We start from the raw sequence: 20,240 nt of genomic DNA, 5'->3' as shown, positions 1-20,240 counted from the left end.
TATTTCCTTCTTTGGTTGTTTTTATTTTATTTTTATTATTAGTTTATTTTTGTTTTCCATTGTTATTTTAGTCATTTGTTTTGTAGGGAAAAGTGTGCTTTAGTCCAAGTTTGAGGGTGTGCTATAAGCCATGCTATTCCACACAGTTTCATCCATATCCCGGGTAAATTCTTTCCATGTTATAGACACATGGCGACAATGTGTAATTTAAGTTTGGGGGTATGGGAACACTTTACACAAACAAACTTTGTCCCATTTTCATTTTGTTCTTATTTTTGTTGTTTGTTAAAAAGAAAAAAAAAATATGCATGTTCATGTTTGTCTTAAAATTTTGGTTGATCTTAAAAATTGTTATTGATTCTCATTGGTGAGCTTAAAATTTTGAACGCATGATCTGATGATTGGATTTTTTAGTTTGGTTACTTACTTTTGGCAATTGAGAATTCACATGTTTGTTCTGATCTTACACAAGCACATTAGCATATAATTTGTGGGGTATGACATGAAAGTCTGATGTATGTGTTTCTATGTCTTGGGTGAAACTGGATGACTTATTAGATGGATACTTTGACATATATATATGTGATAAAAAAGAAAAAAAAAGAAGGAAATGACAAGCTTTTCACTAAGTAACTGGACCTCTTGCCTTAAAGAATTGAGTGTTCACGTCAAAAGGTGAAAATTTTTGATTTGGTTAAAGTCATGGTTAGTTGGTTTCGTAGCTTTTTTTATTCGAGTTAGTAAGTCCTTAGGGGTGTTTCACACATAATGCCCTAAAACCACCTAGTTTGGGAGTCATTGACTCAACACTTGTTACATGGTCAATTAGAAAGCTTAAGGGAATCAAACATTGCACAACCTGGCGAAGAAAAAAAAAAAGAAAAAGGAAGAGAAGAAAAATATGCCATTGTTGTTCATTCTTATGGGAATTTCAGTGAACTTTGAGATATTGAAACATTGCACATTGAAAATAATTAGAAGTTTCAAATTTATGTGCTAATTCACTTTACACTGTGTCGAACTTGTGATGCTTTAGTCTATCTTTTGAAAGTAATTAGACTTTAAAATTCCAATTCATTGTGAAGATGGAGTTTATGAATGAGAATCATGGTTTTGAGTAACACTTAAATTTTTGGTAGCATGAACTCTTGCATAATGTTTGTGGGTAACATTTTTGGAAAACCCTCACGAGACTTCACTCGTCCTCTAGGGAATGCCTAGAGGTTTAAAAGGCTTGTTGCATATGCCAAATGCAATCGTACATCCCACGAAAGATGGATTTATCTTTTTGTTCTTTGTTTTTCATTTTGTTTTTAATTTCGTATTGCTAAGGGACTAGCAATATGTAAGTTTGGGGGTGTGATAAGTGCTGCGCCGCTATGCCAAAATCACCCCGCAAGATAGGAACGCAATTTTGGAAGAATCCTATTCCGATTTGGACTTAGATTTTCTCTGTCCTAATTGGACTAGGACTTAAATCTCCGAATTTCCTAGGATTACTAGGGCTTCTAGGACTCTCCTAAGCCCTATAAATAGACCTCTAAGCCTCACAATTCAATACACAATTTGAATGAGACAACTTTGGGGAGAAGAATTGGAGGCTACTTCTAGGACCGGTTTTCGGTTCTTTCTTTACCTTTTCTTTTTAGTTTTATTTTAATTATGTGTAACTAACTCTTAAGGAGGTCTAGATTGAAGCCCTAATTATGTTTATTTAATATTTCAATATTCACGCCTTTGTGATAATCATATTGTGATACTTAACTTGATTAATGCCTGTTTTCTTTAATTCCTTATATGTGTGTGATGGGCCTTGTATGCATGTGGTATGGATTAGTTAATTAAATCAATTTGGATGACCGAGTTTTGGGTTTAATAAGAGTAACAAAAGAAATCCACACTAGATTCTTGTATTAATAAACATGGAAAACCGAGAGTATACACCCATGCCCTAGGTTTCATGTGTTTGTTGATTTCCATAGATTTATACCTTCCGAAAGAACGACTTAGTATACACCATGCTAAATCCTTTGAGAAAGAAAAGAGTTAGAGTATACACCCATGCCTTACTCGTTTCTTAGGAAAATTAATAGCTTAAGGAGTATACACCCATGCCCTTAGGTTGGCAAACATTAGATATTCATAATATGATTGGATCGTTAGCATATTGTTATATTATTTGAGAATAATTAGTGGTGGATATCAAAGCCATACCTTTACTTTATCTTTATATATTTTTATTTCTTTTTTATAATATCAATTTAGTGACAACTTGATATTTTTAATCAATTCTAAATAAAATCAACAATCTCTGTGGGATCGATCTTGTACTTGCTGCACTATACTATCGTTTAATCTTGTGCACTTATGAGTAAAATGTACTAAATATTATCTATTAATTTAGGTAGTATTTGGCACAATAGGGTATCATTGCTGTTAAACCCTCATGAGACTTCACTCGTCTTCTAGTGATGCCTAGGGGTTTAAAAGGCTTGTTACTATGCTAAATGCATTCGTCTCTCCCATGAAAGCGGATTTATGTTTCATGTTTTGATTTTTTTTTCAAATTTCGTTTTGCTAAGGGACTAGCAAAATGTAAGTTTTGGGGTATTTGATGAGTGTCAAATATTGCATATTTGAGCCCCTTAATTTACATTTGTTAAGCCTTTAGCTATGTCTTAGTATGATGTTTTGTGTTAGTTTTAGTGTTTTAGTGTTTTGCAGGTTGCTAAGGGAAAACTACGGTCTTAATGTGAAAGATGCAAGGAATTTGAGAAAAGAGCATTTTTGGCTCACACACTGGCGCTCGAGCTCACCCGTCCTGGGATCGAGCGCACTCGCACCCAACATCAAGCCAGTAGTGACCCAAGTGCTGCACTGCAGGAGACCTGGTGCCCGAGTGCGATTTGGCGCACCTAGTGTGCGATCGAGCGCACTCAGCTACCCTAGAAGTGCAGAAACCCTAATTAACATTATAAATATCATATTTTTATAGGGAAACCAGAGAGCAATCCAAGGGGCTGCTAGGGACGATTTTCGAAGAGAATAGGAGCAAAAAGGCTAGGGTTTTCTAGTGTTTTTGGTAGTTTTCTATTGGATTTTTCTCTTTAAGCCTCTAAAACCTCTATGAATTCCTACATTGTTTTATTTTCATTCACTTTCTTGAGAGGCTAAACCCCAACTAAGGTTGAGGGTGAAGCCTCACAAATGATTAGCAACTAATAACTTTCATGTAAATTGATACTCTTCCAGTTATATGAATTATTTTTCTCATTGTTATGTTTCTATTTCAATTAATTGTTGATCACTTTTAATTGATTACCTAGTTTATTTGCTTAAATATTGGATATCCATTGTCTTTTGTTCAACGGATACATTGGATGATTGGAACTAAATTGGATATCCTTTGTGATTTGTACAAAGAACGGATACTTTGGATGATTCAATTTATTTATTTTGCAAAATAGAGCATAAATAAAATGTGTCATTCAACACTTTGGAAAATGTCAATGAACATGAAGATTATTGCTATGAGTTGTGATGGTTGATTCCAAAAACCTTAGTATTTGATCTTTTAATTATTTCATTTTGTTTCAGTTTATGTTTTCAATTTCAAAATCAGAAAAATTTTGGAACTAGGTTAAAATATTATTGATTTAGATAGAAATTGAATTTTACGACACAATTCCCTGTGGATTCGACCTCGCACTTGCATAAACTATATTGCAAACGATTCGTGCACTTGCGAGTACTTCAAAACTCACAACACTTGTTCTTGCCTGTGTGCAGGATTCGAAGTATTTCCAACCATAAATTGTCCTTTGGGGTTGGGCATAGGCTGACTTGGGAACTTTCCCTTCTCTCTTTCACCCAAGTGGTTTGCTATTTGTCCAATATGACTCTCCAACTTAACAATTGCTTGGGTGTTTACCATGGTCGTATTCTTCACTTCACTTATGGATTGACCTCTAAGCTGCATGAATTCCTTGAGAGTTTGTGAGGTATGATATTTGAATTCCTTGAGAATGTCTTCCAAAGGAGACTGTGAAGAAGACGCTGGCACTGGTTTGGAGCTTGGAATGCAGGAGGTGGCATTGGATGAGCCGAGCAACCTTGATTCTGAACCGGTGGAAGACATCTGGGAGAGTATTGATTCTGAGTATGATGAGGGGCTCCTCCTTGATTCATCAATTGGTTCAGCTTCCATGAGAAATTGGGGTGGTTCCTCCACCCTGGATTATAGGTCTCCGAGTATGGTCCACTTGCTTGCTTCATATAGTCATTGAAAGCGTTCACTTGTTCCATCAGGCAATCGGTACAAGCTAATAAAGATGGACAATTATGTGCTAAGTGCAAAGGACTAGCACATATGGAACAACCATCAGCATTGAATGCATTGGCTGCATTAATGGACTTGCTCAATGTGAGAGCATCGACATTTCGGGTGATAGCATATATCTTCAACCTCAAATCCATGTCTTCCTTAACCTAATAGATGCCTCATTACAAGCAGATTTGTCCTGACGACTTGAAAAATCCCACTACTTTGAATTGTCGGACAACTTATCCAATAATTTGTAAGCTTCATCTCCTGTTAAACAATGCTCCCCCATTCATAGACTTGATCAAACTACGGTTGGATTATGTCAAACCTTGGTAGAAGAAATGAATGAGTATACATCTCTCATATCCATGTAGAGGGCATTTTATTAGTAACTCCTTGAAGCTCTCCCAACTCTCGGAAAATTTCTCATCCTCCTCTTGAGTGAAAGAACTAATTTCCTTTCAGCACTCATTAACTCTGGACATCGGGAAAACTTGTTGTAGAACTTGCTCAATAGTATTTTCCACGATGTGATGGATCTGGGAATGTTTGAATCCAACCATGCCTTGGCTCTATCGTGAAGAGAGAAGTGGAACAGTCTCAGATGAATAGACTCCTAAGAAAAATTTTGAAATTTGAACGTAGTGCACTTGTCTTTGAACTTCTTCACATGACTGTAAGGGTTTTCCATCTCTAAACCATGGAATGAAGGAAAGAGTTGGATGACATGAGGTTTACGGTCAAAATGCATAGCATTGGTTGGAGGCAATACTATGCACGAAGGAGAGTTTGTAGCAATAGGTGTGAACAATTCCCTAAGAGATCTAGCTAGGTCCACATTCTCAGGTTGGTTTTCCATCTTAACAGTCTCTAACTTAGCAGGAGTTCCAAATTTCTCCTGGCAATTCTTTCTATCTCGGGATCTAAAGGTATAATCTCTAAGTTCAAAGATCTCCGACCAAGCATACACCACACAAAAAGTACTCAAATAAACTAGCCAACAAACACAAACTAATCACAAAAATAAAACAAATAAAACAAACAATAAATGCTAAAAATAGAAAACAAAATACTCACAAAATGGACAAAATAAATTTCACAAAAATTGTTTTTCTCAGCAACTGCCAGTCTACTGATGCATTCTGCGGAGGTGCACTCGAGCACAAGTGAAAAGGTATCGATCGCAGATGTGCGACTTCCTCTGATGAAGCAGCCTGCTGTGTAGGTGTGCTCGAGCGTAAGTGACGTGCACTCGAGCGTGTGTCTGCTATGCGCTTGAGCGCAACTGGAGAGGGTCAAGCGCAACTAGAGAGGGTCGAGCACAAGCGCGGCTTAGTCTTGCTGCATTGGTGCTCGAGTGCACTTGAGCAACTTGACAGAGACTAGTTCGGCATAAACTGCAAACAAATCAAATAGACTTTTCTCTTCTCTTTTCTTTTTTTATTAGATTTGCAGAAAGAAATAAAATAAAAATAAAATTGCAAAAGAAAATAAAACAAAAATCTAACTAAACTAGTAGAAAAACAAAATCAATTCACACAAAAATGAATTTTGACAAACAAAAACAATTCTCCAAAAACGGTGCCAAAAACTTGTTGTGAGTTTTAAATGTTACTCACAAGTGCACGAGTCGTTTGCAATATAGTTTATGCAAGTGCGAGGTCAAATCCATAGGGAATTGTGTCGTGAAAATAAATTTCCATCTAAACTAATTCTATTTTAACCTAGTCCCAAATTTTGAGTGATTTTTCTTGCAAAAAGATGAATTAAATAAAATGATAAAAACACTAAGGTTTTAGAATTCACTTCGCCAAATCAAAACAACATAGTCTCGTATTTTGATCATCCAACTAACAAACAATAAAGCCCTATGCGTTCTTCTATGTTTCATAAAATATATATATATATATTAAAACATTCAATGAATCCAACCATTAAACAAATCATAATGAATACCCAATTGAAATCAAATCATCAAACGTATTCATTTGATTTACGAATCATAATGGATATCCAATTTCAATCAAATGATTCGATGTATCCGTTGGATGATTGAATATCCAACATTTAACACATAACAATCACAACATTCAATTAAAATAGATTAGTCAAGTAATTGAATTGGAATAAAACAACACTTTTATTAAAAGTCGGAATTGTATGAAATAAATAACAAGAGTATAATTGTTTATCAATGGCGAGGCTTCATTGTCAACCTTAGTTGAAGGTTTTAGCCTCTCATGATTACAAAAAGTCAAAAATAAAAATTAACAAAATTACAAGGGGAAACGAATTCAGAGCTCAAAAACAACAGAAAGTCAAAAATATGGATTGAACGGTTCCCCCTTGCTGTGTTTCCCTTGAAAAATATGGTATTTATAATATTAAGATAGGGTTTCAGCGCTTTCAGGTCAAACGAGTGCACTCGATTGCACTCGTGCATCAGGTCTCCTGTGGCGCAGCGCTTGGGTGTTGCGGCTTGATGTTGGGCGCGAGTGCGCTCGATCACAAGAGTGGTGCGCTTGAGCACACTCGTGCATGATTTCTTCTTAAATGGTGCAGCTGCGCTAGTGCGCTGCTATTGCCATCCTTGAGCGCAAATGCGCTCGAGTGTAAGGCTACTGGGCTCAAGCGCACATGTGCTCTAGCGCTCGTGTGGTATGCTTGATCCCAGCTCTAGAAATGCTTTTTCTTCAACTTCTTAGCATCTTCCACATTAAGACCGTAGTTTTCCTTTAAAACCCTGCAAAACACTAAGACACCAAAACTAATTAAAACATAAGAAAATAATAAACTAAAGGCTTAGGAAATGTAAATTAAGGGGCCCAAATATGCAATATTTGGCACTCATCACACATGATTATCAAAAATAAAACCTAAACCTAAAAAAAACAAAACTAAAAGGGAGAAAAACTGTAGAAATTCATACTTGGTCTCCTAGCATCCCTTCTTGTGGCTTAGTAGTGTATTTATAGGGGTTTCTAGGCTTTAAAACCCTAAAATCGGCGCTAGGGCATAGCTAGCGTACGAGTGTTCTCGAGCGCATGGCCAGTGCACTCGATCAAACTTGGGCATGTAACTCTTCTCCTACGGCACAGCACTTGGGCGCTTGCGGCTTGCTAGGCGTGGGTGCGCTCGAGCGCAACCCAACTAGGATCGAGTGCAAATGTGCTCGAGAGCAGGATGGTGCGCTCGATCCTACATTGATGGCATTTTTTCTAACTTTCTTCCAAACACCGTATTTTTCACTTTAAATGCATAGTTTTCCTTAACAACCTACAAAACACTAAAAACAAAGAACTAACAAAACATATTAGATTACGACATAGCTAAAGGATTAACAAAAGTAAATTAAGGGTCTCAAATATGCAATATTTGGCACTCATCAAACACCCCCAAACTTACGTTTTGCTAGTCCCTTAGCAAAACAAAACTAAAAATAAAATGAAAGCAAGAAATGTAAATCCTCTTTCGTGGGAGAGACGATTGCATTTAACATTTGCAACAAGCCTTTTAAACCCCTTGGCATCCCTAGTGAATGAGTGAAGTCTCATGAGGGCTTAACAGGAATGATACCCACAAACATTGTCAGCACTATGTTATTGAAAAGAATGAAATTTCACACAAACCATGGTTCTCATTCATAAACAACCTTAAGAAGATAAACACCATCATCACACTCATTAGGGCATCCAAAATCAAAGAACTTATAAATGGATAATTGAGACATCATATGTTCCGATAGGTGCAAAATGAAATTTGCATACAGTCATAAGGCTTCAATTTACTCTCAAGATAAATAACTCAAAATTCATTGGAATCCCTATCAAATGAAACACCCAAGGCAAGATATGCATTTTTTTTTCTTCGTTTTTTTTTTTTTTTTTTTTTTTTGGTGTAGGGTGTGGAATGCATAGCTCCCATAAGCCTTCTAATTAACACATGTAACGAGTGTTAGGCTAATGACTCTCAGACCAGACGGTTTAGGGCACTAGATGTGAAAACATCGCTAAGGGCTTAATAACTCAAGTCAAGAAGGCTACGAAGCCAAACTAGCCATACAATCAACCATCTTGAATTTTACACCTTTTTACATGAACACTCAATGCTTAATGAGGCAAGAGGTCCGGTTACTCAATGAGAAACTCAAAATGATTTATTTATTTATTTTCAAGCCAAGGTTATTCATCAACAAATCATCCAACATATCTCAAGATACACATGATTCAGTTCAAATTTCATACCTCACAGACTCTATTGTAATGTGCTCATGATAATCAACTCCAAACAAGCGAAGTCTCTCTAACCCAAAAATGAGTCAAAAGACACAGATTCCTAATGACATGATGATATGTTCAAAATATTAAGAAAGTCAATGAAAAGCAAACCATAGTTACAGCTTAACTCATACTTAACAACAACATAGAATTTTTTTTTTTTTTTTAGACAGATAAAAACAAATAAATAAGAACAGACTGAGTGTCTTTCTATTGTAAGTTTTAATGTTACTCGCAAGTGCACGAGTTGTTTGCAATATAGCTTTTTGCAAGTGCAAGGTCGAATCCACAGGGAATTGTGTTCATGTAAATAAACTTCTATCTAAATCAATCTTACTTTAACCTAGTTTCAAATTTGTGTAATTTTTAAACTTGAAAACAAAACAAACATGAATTGAAACGAAATGAAATTAATCAATGGATAAAATACTAAGGTATTGGAATCGGCCTACACAAACTCATAGCAACAACTTTCACGTTCATCAATATTTTCTGACGTTTCCAACTTCACATTTTATGTATGTTCCATTTTTGCAAAACAAATGTATCAAAACATCCAACTAATCCTGCTTTCCACAAATCACAAGTGATATCCAAAGTAGACCAAAAGATCTGATGTATCCTTTAAACAAAAGACAATGGATATCCAATATATAACAAATAAAACAAGCAATCAATTAAAAGTGATTAACAATTAATTGAAATAGAAATAGAACAATGAGAAATACGATTCTTATCAATGGAAAATATCAATGTACATGAAAATTAATTATTGCTAATCATCTATCAGGCTTCATCCTCAACCTTAGTTGAAGGATTTAGCCTCTCATGACTACAAACATCATATAATTGATAAATGAATTCATGAAAACTAAAAACTTGCAAAGGGAAACGAATTCAGAGCTACAAATGCAAAGAAAACGTCAAAATTACATTGAACGGCACCCCATGGGCAGCTTCCCCCCGTTTCCCTAGAAAACTATGATATTTATAAGCTAATTTTAGGGTTTTAGCGCTTCCAGGTCAGACGAATGCGCTCGAGTGCACACTAAGTGCGCTCGATCACACTCGTTCAAATATCAACTCTTATGCGGCATAGCGCATGGGCGTTGCTTGCTTGGGTGTATGCGGGAGTGCGCTGGGGTGCTCGCTTGATGCACTCAAGCTCATGTGTGCTCGTGCGTGGGTGCCATATGCTCGATCCCATTTTCCAGAATTCCACTTTTTTCCCGCTTCTTTGCAATTTTCACATTAAGACTGCAATTTTCACTTAACAACCTACAAAACACTAAGACACCAAAACTAACTAAAACATCATAAAATAATAAAGCTAAAGGCTTAGCAAATGCAAATTAAGGGGTTCAAATATGCAATATTTAACACACATCAAATACCCCCAAACTTACATTTTGCCAGTTCCTTAACAAAACAAAATGAAAGACAAAATCAAAACATTAAACATAGATCTGCAGTCGTGGGTGAGACAATTGCATTTAGCATTTTAAACCCCTAGGCATCCTTAGAGGATGAGTGAAGTCTTGTGAGGGTTTAACAACAATGATACCCACAAACTTTTTTTTTTTTAAGCACTATGTTATTGACAAACATGAACTTCAACACAAACTCATGGTTTTTACCTCATAAGCAGGTTTAACAAACTGAATACAACAATAACATCATCAGGACATCCAAAATCACTTCACTCATAGATGGAAATATGAGACAACACATGCTCCAATAAGTACCAAATGCGATTAACATACAATCATGAGGCTTCAATTTTTATCAAAGTTTTGTCTACCTCAAAATTCATAGGAATTTTTTTTCAGATGAAAACAACCAAGGCTTAAGTCAAGATATGCAATTTTTTTTTTTTTTGTTTGATAAGCTGTGCAATGCTCGACTCCCTTAAGCTTTCTAATTGACCTATGTAACAAGTGTTGGCCAGTGACGCCCAAACCAGATGGTTTTAGGGTACTAGATGTGGAAACATCCCTAAGGGCGTAATTACTCAAGTAAAAAAGGCTACGAAGCCAAACTAGGCATACAAACAACCAACTCGGAATACTTTAATCAAAAGAAGAGAACTACACCGCAAGGAAACCGCTCGGGGGGACACTCATTCCATGCCAATAAGTGGAGACTTAACCAACCAGTAGAGAGGAGTTACACGCCTCAGCAATTCCATAACCAAAGAGGGGCGAGCAACACCCATCATGCCAGAAGTGCGGTAGGATGCATACTAGGAATTGCCTCTACGGGCAATCAGGCTGCTTTAAGTGCGGGAAACCTGGACATATCACGAGGGACTGTAGCACTCCTACCAACAACCAAGCCAATCAGAACCGCCCAGAGGGACAGAGAACCAGGGCACCTGCTCGAGTGTATGCTTTGACACCAAGCAATGCAGAGGCTTCAAACAACGTAGTAACAGGTACTCTTCCTATTTCATCTGGTAGAGCTTTTATTCTTTTTGATTCAGTGGCAACACACTCATTTGTGTTGTATTTCTTTGTTAAAGCCTGATGTCTAGAGTCTGAAGCCTTAGATGTAAATTTAGTAGTTGCTACACCGATAGGGAGTACAATTTTATGCACCTCAGTAGTTAAGGATTGTCCTATTCTAGTTGAAGGTCATGTCATGCCAGCGAATCTCGTTATCTTTGAGATGAGTGGGTTTGACATTATTTTAGGCATGTATCATGCTTGTGCGGACTACTTCCACAAGGAGATCGTGTTTAGACCACCGGGAGCAGCAGAGTTCAAGATTCGGGGGAATCAGAATACCGACACATTCAAATTGATATCTGCACTACAGGTGAGCAAATTACTGAGGAGTGGGTGTTCAGGATACTTGGCTTGTGTGACAGAAGAAAAACCAAGATGCAGAATTGAGGAAATACCAATCGTACGAGAATTTGTGGACGTTTCTCCAGAAAAGCTGCTAGGGATACCACCAGATAGGGAGACCGAATTCACCATTGACTTATTACCAGACACTGTACCCATATCCAAGCCTCCGTACAAAATGGGGCTGCTGGAGCTCAAGGATCAGTTACAAGAACTTCTGGACAAGGGTTTTATCCACCCTAGTGTTTCTCCATGGGGAGCACCGGTCCTATTCGTGAAGAAAAAGGATGGGTCGATGAGACTATGTATCAACTATCGGGAACTGAATAAGGTGACAATCAAGAATAGATATCCATTACCGAGGATTGATAACCTCTTTGGCCAACTCCAAGGGTCACAGGTATTCTCTAAGATTGACCTTCGTTCCGGCTATCACCAACTCAAGATTCAAGAGAAGGATGTACTGAAGACGACATTCTGAACAAGGTATGGGCATTATGAATTCTTAGTAATGCCTTTTGGGTTAACTAATGCTCCGGCAGCTTTCATGGATATGATGAACCGGATTTTTCGAGAGCTTGTCGATCGGTGTGTGGTGGTAGTTATCGATGACATCTTAATCTACTCAAAGAGTCGGGAGGAGCATGCGGAGCATTTGCGGATGGTGTTGAGCATCTTGAGGAAACACCAACTTTAAGCGAAATTCAAGAAATATGAATTCTGGTTAGACAATGTGGCGTTCTTAGGGCACGTTGTTACCAAGGATGGAATTGCAGTAGACCCAGGGAAAGTGTTAGCGGCAGTCAATTGGGTGAGGCCGTCGAATGCCCATGAGGTGTGAAGTTTTCTAGGTCTTGTTGGCTATTATAGGTGGTTCGCTGAAGGATTTTCTCGGTTGGCAGCACCATTGACCAGACTTACAAGGAAGAACTAGAAATTCCAGTGGTCGGAGGAGTGTGAACAAAGCTTCCAAGAATTGAAGCAACGTTTAGTCACCGCACCAGTCTTCACTCTCCCATCAGGATCGGATGGATTTGTAATTTATAGTGACGCCTAACACAAAGGGTTGGGTTGCGTACTAATGCAGAGAGGGAAAGTAATCGCCTATGCCTCGAGACAGTTAAAGACTTATGAGCGCAATTATCCGACTCACGACCTTGAGCTTGCTGCTGTAGTCTTTGCTCTTAAGATATGGCGACACTACTTATACGGGGAGCGTTGTAAAATCTACACAGATCATAAAAGCCTAAAATACTTCTTCACCCAGAAAGAGCTCAATATGCGCCAAAGACGTTGGCTGGAACTCTTAAAGGACTACGACTGTATGATCAACTACCACCCAGAGAAGGCGAATGTAGTTGCTGATGCTTTCAGTAGAAAAACCATAGCTGGAAGCATATCTGCCATGTTCACTATGCAAAAGGGGCTACTCCTTGACCTGGAAAGGGTCGGAGTAGAGATGATGGTGGGGGAAATCCAGTCTTACATGAGTAGCCTAACCTTGGAACCGACCTTAATGGAGCAAATTAGAATCGCCCAGCTACCGAACAACGAATTTATTAGAAGCCGTGAAGAAGTGAAAAAGGGGTACAATCGGATTTTCACATAGCTGGAGATGGGATATTAACGTTTCGCAACCGAGTGTGCATTTCCAAGGACGCAGAATTGAAGAGGGCCATCTTGTCAGAATCCCATCAGTCCCTATATACAGTCCATCCAGGTAACACCAAGATGTATCGGGATTTATGTAGAAATTATTGGTGGAAAGGAATGAAGAAGGCCATCTTGAAGAGGGCCATCTTGTCGCATGGTATGTAGAATAGTGCCTCACTTGTCAGCAAGTCAAGGTGGAGCACCAGAGACCTACAGGACCTTTGCAACCCCTACCTTTTCTTGAGTGGAAATGGGAACATATTTTGATGAATTTTGTGTCAGGCATTCCTCGAGCTCCTAGTGGCCAAGATGTAGTATGGGTCATTGTTGATCGGTTGACTAAGACTACACACTTCCTACCCATCAAGATGACATATAGTATGGACCGACTTGCCGACCTTTACGTCAAGGAGATTGTACAATATTACATGGGATTCTTGTGTCGATCGTGTTGGATCGAGATTGAAGATTCACCTCTAGATTTTGGCAGAGTTTACAAGAAGCATTAGGAACCTAGCTAACCTTCAACACAGCATTTCACCCTCAAACAGACGGACAGACTGAAAGGCGATTCAAACCTTGGAAGTCATGTTGCGACTATGTGTTTTGGACTTCAAAGGAAGCTGGATTCAGTACATTCCGTTGATAGAGTTTGCTTACAACAACAGCTATCATGCTATCATCAAGATGGCACCCTATGAAGCCTTGTACGGGAGGCAGTGTAGGTCGCCATTATACTAGGATGAAGTAGGAGAGCGAAAACTACTCGGACCAGAGATCATTCAAGACACCTGTGAAAAGATAGCAATGATTAAGCAGAGATTAGCAGTAGCTCAGAGTCGACAGAAGAGCTACCCCAACGTCAGACGACGAGAATTGGGGTTTGAAGTCGGCACAAAGGTCTTTCTCAAGGTCACCCCTATGAAAGGAGTAATGAGGTTTGGAAGAAGAGGAAAGCTGGGCCCCAAATTTGTGGGTCCCTTCGGGATTCTCGAGAAGAACGGCACGGTGGCATATCGTTTGGCACTACCACCAAACTTGACAAGAATTCACAACGTATTTCATATATCCATGCTAAGGAAGTACGTATCGGACCCCATGCATGTATTGGAAAGCGAGCCTCTGCAGATTCAATCCAACATGACTTATGAGGAGACACCGACAAGAATACTGGATAGAAGGGAACAAGTCCTCAGGAGCAAGACTATCTCTTTAGTGAAAGTCCTATGGAGTAACCACTCCATGGAAGAAGCTTCATGGGAATTGGGGGAGAGCATGAGGGAGAAGTACCCGTATCTGTTTGAGTGAAAGCTGACGGGCCTCAAAGCGACTCTGGCACATCAGGTACTTCGTATGGTCGGTTGGTTAGTTGTTCACCAAATTCCGAGGATGAATTTTTTATAAAGGGGGAGGATTGTGACAATCCTAAGTCCCTTTACGGTTTTTTTTTTAGCTGACTCATAGGTTTTTAAAAAGGGGTTGGCTTAGGTTAACAATGAGAATGGACAAATTAAAAATATATAATAATAATAATAATAATAATAAAATAAAAGAGTAAAATATAAATAATAGTAATAATAATAATAAAGAATATATATATATTGAAGCCCTATGTGCCAACTACCAAAAAAGGAAAACCCTAAGCTCATTGAAAACTTATTCAGTGTCTCTTGTATACAGCCTATTTAAGGGGATGAAACAAGCTCTTGCCGCACACCAAGAGAGAAAGAAAGAAAGAAAAAAAAAAAAAAAAATTCCCTGTAGCTCACTTTTTCTCCTCTCGTTGCTCTCCCTGTTGTGCGTCAGGTATGGCCTCACAAATTGCTTTTTTTTCTTATACATATATACTCATTTAAGAACACAAGTGTTTTGTCAAAATTTTAGTATTTTCTTGCCTTGGTTGCCGTGTGGCCTTGTAGTGGGAAAGAGAGATTTGTTTTCTTTTTTTTTTTACTCCTCACGTGCAGCCATATATATATATATATATATATATATATATATATATATATATATATATCTCACACCTTATTTTGTCTTTTGTGGGAACAAGTGATGATTAAAGTAGTTATAAACTTATTCACATATGGAGTGCCTTAAATTATATCAATGCATATAAAGATGCAGAGTGTTCATGTGTATATAGGGGGTACTTTGACGTGCATATATGGGTATGACAGGGTTTACACTTAATTATATATATATATAGTTGGCAGTATACTTATCTATCTATATAGATAAAATAGAATAAATGAGAGAAAATTTTTAAAGACAAATAATTCAAAGTACATTAAGATATTTTATATATATATATCCTAAGGAATAAAATAATTTCTGAAAATTTTATGGGAAAGCATACCTAAATACCTAAGTAAGTTCATTCTCAATTGATTAGCAAGCCAACTTATAATAGCAATAGAATGCTTTACTGTGAAGTGTATGAGGCTAGTAACGTGTCTGTATTTCCTTTAGGAGATTAGTTAGCAATCAGAGGAAATTTTTACTGCAGGCGAGAGGTAAGTTAATTTACTATCCCTTCTAGAAAAATTATCATGCCATGCTATTTATGAAATTCTATTTCAAATTACAAATGATCATTTTGTTTATACTATGAAATTATGCTGCATGCATGACAAGTTTTAGAAAAAAAAGAAACATTATGAAAATAATGATGTTTATAAGAAATTTTGAGAAAATAATGACAAATCCTCCTACATGTTGCCTTAAGATGTATCCAGAGAAGTACAAGAAATGACAAAAGAGTGTTATAAAATGAGGGCACATGTAGGGAGTGTATTTTTGGCCCTAAGAGAAACAACAGAGAAGCTTGGTACTGATGCTAAGGATGGAGGCGCAACCGCTGAAAGAGGCTCTGCCAAAAGGTGGTTCCATCATAGTTTTTTTGTTTGCAATGCTGAGTGCACCCAGAGTTAATCGGCTGGCCAGAGGACGGGGTTGCGGCCACAGTATCTCATCCCAGGTCGCAAGGACCGCCAAACCCTAATATACAGGGGTAACAGTATACATGGGCCCTAGTATGAGATAAAGACTACTATAAATTTTATTGATGATAATATATTTTATTTGCTTTCTGTTTCCTTTAAAAATATACTGGGAACATATGTAGTTATGAGTTCCAATTTTAAAAACGGGACAAGGAGTAAAACTGCTTATGGTTGTGGATTTCACTTACTGGGCCCCTTTTGGGCTTATCAGTTTTATTTCTTGTTTCAGGTGGTGATCAAGTTGCACTAGGAGGCTGGAATGGGGGCGGGCATATTTAGGATTTCTTATGATTTCATATTAGTCAAGTTAATAAGTGCATTGGCACAGTTTTCTTTCAGAGATTGATGAATTTATTTTAATAAGGATCACTAATATTGTTATGAGATATATTTTTGTTAAACAAGAATATTTCAGTTTACTTATTATTTTTGAACAAGATATTCTCGACTTTGATGTATTCATTTTTACTCTAGTATTGTTTAGTTGATAAACCTTATGGATCTTTGCGAGTAAGAAAATTTTTAACAAACCTAACCCTAACAGGCTGGGGATGTTACATCAACTCTCCATGTTCTCATGACTAGGTCAATAATTTTCGAAACACGAGCATGTCGATCAAGTGTATTCCTTGGTGACTGTATCATATAAGTGGTCGGTTTCAAGATCCATTTGTCACCCCACACAAGAATGTAATCCCCATTTCCAATCCTTCAAAGAAGACCATTTTTGAGGACCGGTTGGGCTGCCATAAAGCTCCTCCATACGTATGAAGGCCTATTACCCAGACTTGCCTCCAAAATAGAACACGACGGGTAGTATTTTGCTTTAAGGATTTTCCCCGCCAAGGATTTCGGCCATTGTAGGAGTCGCCCAAGCTGTTTTACTAGTAGAGCTTTGTTAAAAATTCGCAGGTCACGAAACCCAAAGCCCCCTTGAGCTTTGGAAAAGCCCATCTTTTCCCAACTCATCCAATGTATTTTGGAAGTATTCTCCTTATGCCCCCACTAGAATCGTTGCATCATCCCTTGTATCTCCTTACACAAAATTGTAGGCAATAGAAATGCACTCATACAATATGTTGGGATGGCCTGCACCAATGCTTTAATTAGGATCTCCTTCCTTGCTTGCATCAAAAAATTCGTCTTCCAATTATTGAGACAGTTCCAAACTCGATCCTTGATGCATGCAAAGGCCTATGTCCGTGATTTCCCCACTAGGGTAGGCAACCCTAAAATACTTGTCATAGCTTTGAGGGGCCTGGAGTCCTAAAAGTTGAACTATCTCCTGCATCTTTTTCGGACTCGTGTTCCTGCTGAAGAAAACAAAGGTCTTGTCCTTGTTCAGCTGCTGTCCCAATGCTGCTTCATATTTTTTTAAGATTGTAGTGAACAGCCTCCATTCAATTGAATTTTCCTTGCAGAAAATCAAGCTGTCATCTGCAAATAACAAATGACTCAATCTAGGGCCTTTTCTAGAGGTAGGCACCCCCATCAATACTCCGTTCTTCTCCGCTCGATTTAACAAGGCACTAAGGGACTCTGCACATAAAAGGAACAAATAAGGAGATAACGGATCCCCTTGCCGGCACCCTCGGGAAGGCTTAATATGTCCAACTGGTTGTCCATTTATGCAAATGGCATATGAGACCGCACTTACACACCTCATAATCAACTTTATCCATTCTTTCGGGAACTCCATTTTACACATAACTGCCTCCAAAAAAACCCATTCCACTCAGTCATAGGCCTTACTCATGTCCAGCTTAATTCCCATATAGTCCACCTTACTCCACATTCTAGTATGCAAGGAATGAAGAGTTTTGTAAGCCGCCATAATATTGTCCGAGATTAGCCTTCCCGAAATGAAAGCACTCTAATTTGCTGATATTCCATGTGGGAGAATCCCCTTTAGTCAATTTGCCAAGACCTTAGAGATGATTTTGTAGACGACATTGCGAAGCCTAATCGGCCTAAAGTTCGAGACACAACTAGGAGCTGATTTTTTTGGTATAAGAGCAATATGAGTTACATTAATGGATTTGTCCAATTTAGATCCATTGAGAAATTGTAGGGCAACATTACATACCTCATGACCAACCGTCGGCCATTGTTGTTGATAAAATTCTGCCTTGAAACCATCTGGGCCTGGTGCTTTGAGGGATGCCATTTGCATTAGCGCTCTATGAACCTCATCATCCAAATATGCAGCAGTCAACGAAACCTTCATTGCATCCATCAATTTGCCTTCTATAGCCCTTGTGTAGTCTTCTATTTCATGCAGGGTAATTGATGTGAATAAATTCTGATAGTAATCATTGAAAGCCTGCTCCACCGTGGCCTGTGTTGTACAAATATGACCCATTCTATCAACAACTTGTTTAATTCGATTTCTGCACTGTCTCTGATTCGCACAAGCATGGAAAAATTTGGTATTTCAGTCACCATCTCACAACCAATTTTCCTTAGCTCGTTGCAGCCATTTGAGCTCCTTTTGTTCCATCATGACATTTATTTCTTCTTTGAGCGCCTTTTTTGTTTGCACATTAAGCGGGTTGGCCTCCTCCTGAATTCTCCTTAACTCAGTTGTTCTTGCCAGAATATACTTCTCCGTCAGTTGCTCCTTTTGTTTACACATTAAGCGAGTTGGCCTCCTCCTGAATTCTCCTTAACTCAGTTGTTCTTGCCAAAATATACTTCTCCGTCAGTTGCTTCTGTTTTTTACCCCATTGCTGAATAAGTTTCCGGCACCCTTGTTGCTTCCTTCTGAAAACCATCCATGGATCTTTGTTTGGACATCTCACTAACCATGATTCTTGAACAATCTTTTTAAAATCCCCACACTTTGACCAACTTGCTTCATACCGGAATGGCTTCCATATTTTCCTAGTAGCCGGTGCCTTGTTGTACATAGCAAGGAATAACAGAAGATGATTTGAACTACAATAGTTAAAAGCGTCCACACTCGCACTTCGCCATACATTACTCCATTCCATATTAGCCACTACATTATCCAACTGTTCTATTCTCTCCCAGGCCTACTGTTGTTCCAAGTGTACTTTGGGTCCTTAAATCCTAGGTCATGGAGTCTATAGTCCTTTAATGCATGCTGAAAGTCTTCCATTTGCCCCCTAGGCCAATTTATTAAGTCCTTTTTTTCCGAGAGGTTCACAATTTCATTAAAATCTCCTACACACACCCATGGAGTAGGTTGGAAGGAGTTAAGGTGTCGGAGTAAATCCCTTGATTCTTTCCTTTTCGTTGTATTTGGATGTCCATAGAAACCGGTGAATTTCCATGCGGGCCAAGGCCCTCAACTAGTAATCATCACATTAATATGACGACAGCTAAAATTCTGAATATTGACAGTAAAATTATCATTCCAAAGCAACATTAAACCTCCACTGCGACCTTCACTGTCTGTGACGTCCCACATCGCCTGGGTATGGAGATGAGGATGTGCTTAAATGTATACTACACCCTTAATGACAACAACGCGTTTGAAAGCCACGATGGTCATGATCCCATCAGAACCCCGCAGTTAAGTGTGCTTCTGCTGGAGTAGTACTAGGATAAGTGACCTCCTGGGAAGTCTGGTTTGGGGGAGCCAAAAGCGGACAATATTGTGTGTCATTGGGGTGGGATGTTACATTATCCACACAAAACATGTAATCAAATCCCAGTTTTATTCGAATAAAATCACAATTTTTCTTAGGCATTTTGGTTTCCATCAGGAAAAGCAAATCGGGTTTTGTTGTGCCAAATACTACCTAAATTAATAGATAATATTTAGTACGTTTTAACTCGCAAGTGCACAAGATCAAAACAATAGTATAGTGCAGCAAGTACGAGGTCGATCCCATGAGAATTGTGATTTTATTTAGATTTAATTAAAAATATCAATTTGTCACTGAATTGATATTGTGAAAAAGAAATAAAAAGATAAATGAAAAAGGTAAAGGCAGGGCTTTGATATCCACCATTAATCATACTTAGATAATATAACAATATGCCAATGCTTTGAGCATGTTATGTCTATCTAATGTTTGTCAACCTAAGGGCAAGGGTGTGTACTCCTTAAGCTATAGATTTCCCTAAGCAACGAGTTAGGCGGCATGGGTGTATACTTTAACTCTTT

At 38.2% G+C, this 20,240-nt stretch overlaps 1 protein-coding gene across 1 annotated transcript; it reads left to right on the top strand.

The window, feature by feature from the left end:
- The first annotated feature begins 13,910 nt into the window (after window positions 1-13,910).
- LOC132174255 (uncharacterized) lies at window positions 13,911-14,411 on the top strand. Its single transcript, XM_088514371.1, has one exon. It carries the CDS (start codon window positions 13,911-13,913, stop codon window positions 14,409-14,411), a length of 501 nt encoding a protein of 166 aa, XP_088370497.1.
- Window positions 14,412-20,240: the final 5,829 nt, after the last annotated feature.

Source organism: Corylus avellana, chromosome 3 (assembly GCF_965113065.1).
Source record: "Corylus avellana chromosome 3, dhCorAvel1.hap1.2, whole genome shotgun sequence".
NCBI lineage: Eukaryota > Viridiplantae > Streptophyta > Magnoliopsida > Fagales > Betulaceae > Corylus > Corylus avellana.
The sequence above is the reverse complement of the archived record's forward strand: the minus strand, read 5'-3'. Positions and strand labels throughout refer to the sequence as shown.

Bases quoted from the DNA above. Each gene is read 5' to 3' on its own strand.
- LOC132174255 (XM_088514371.1), top strand. From the start codon at position 13,911: ATGATTAAGCAGAGATTAGCAGTAGCTCAGAGTCGACAGAAGAGCTAC.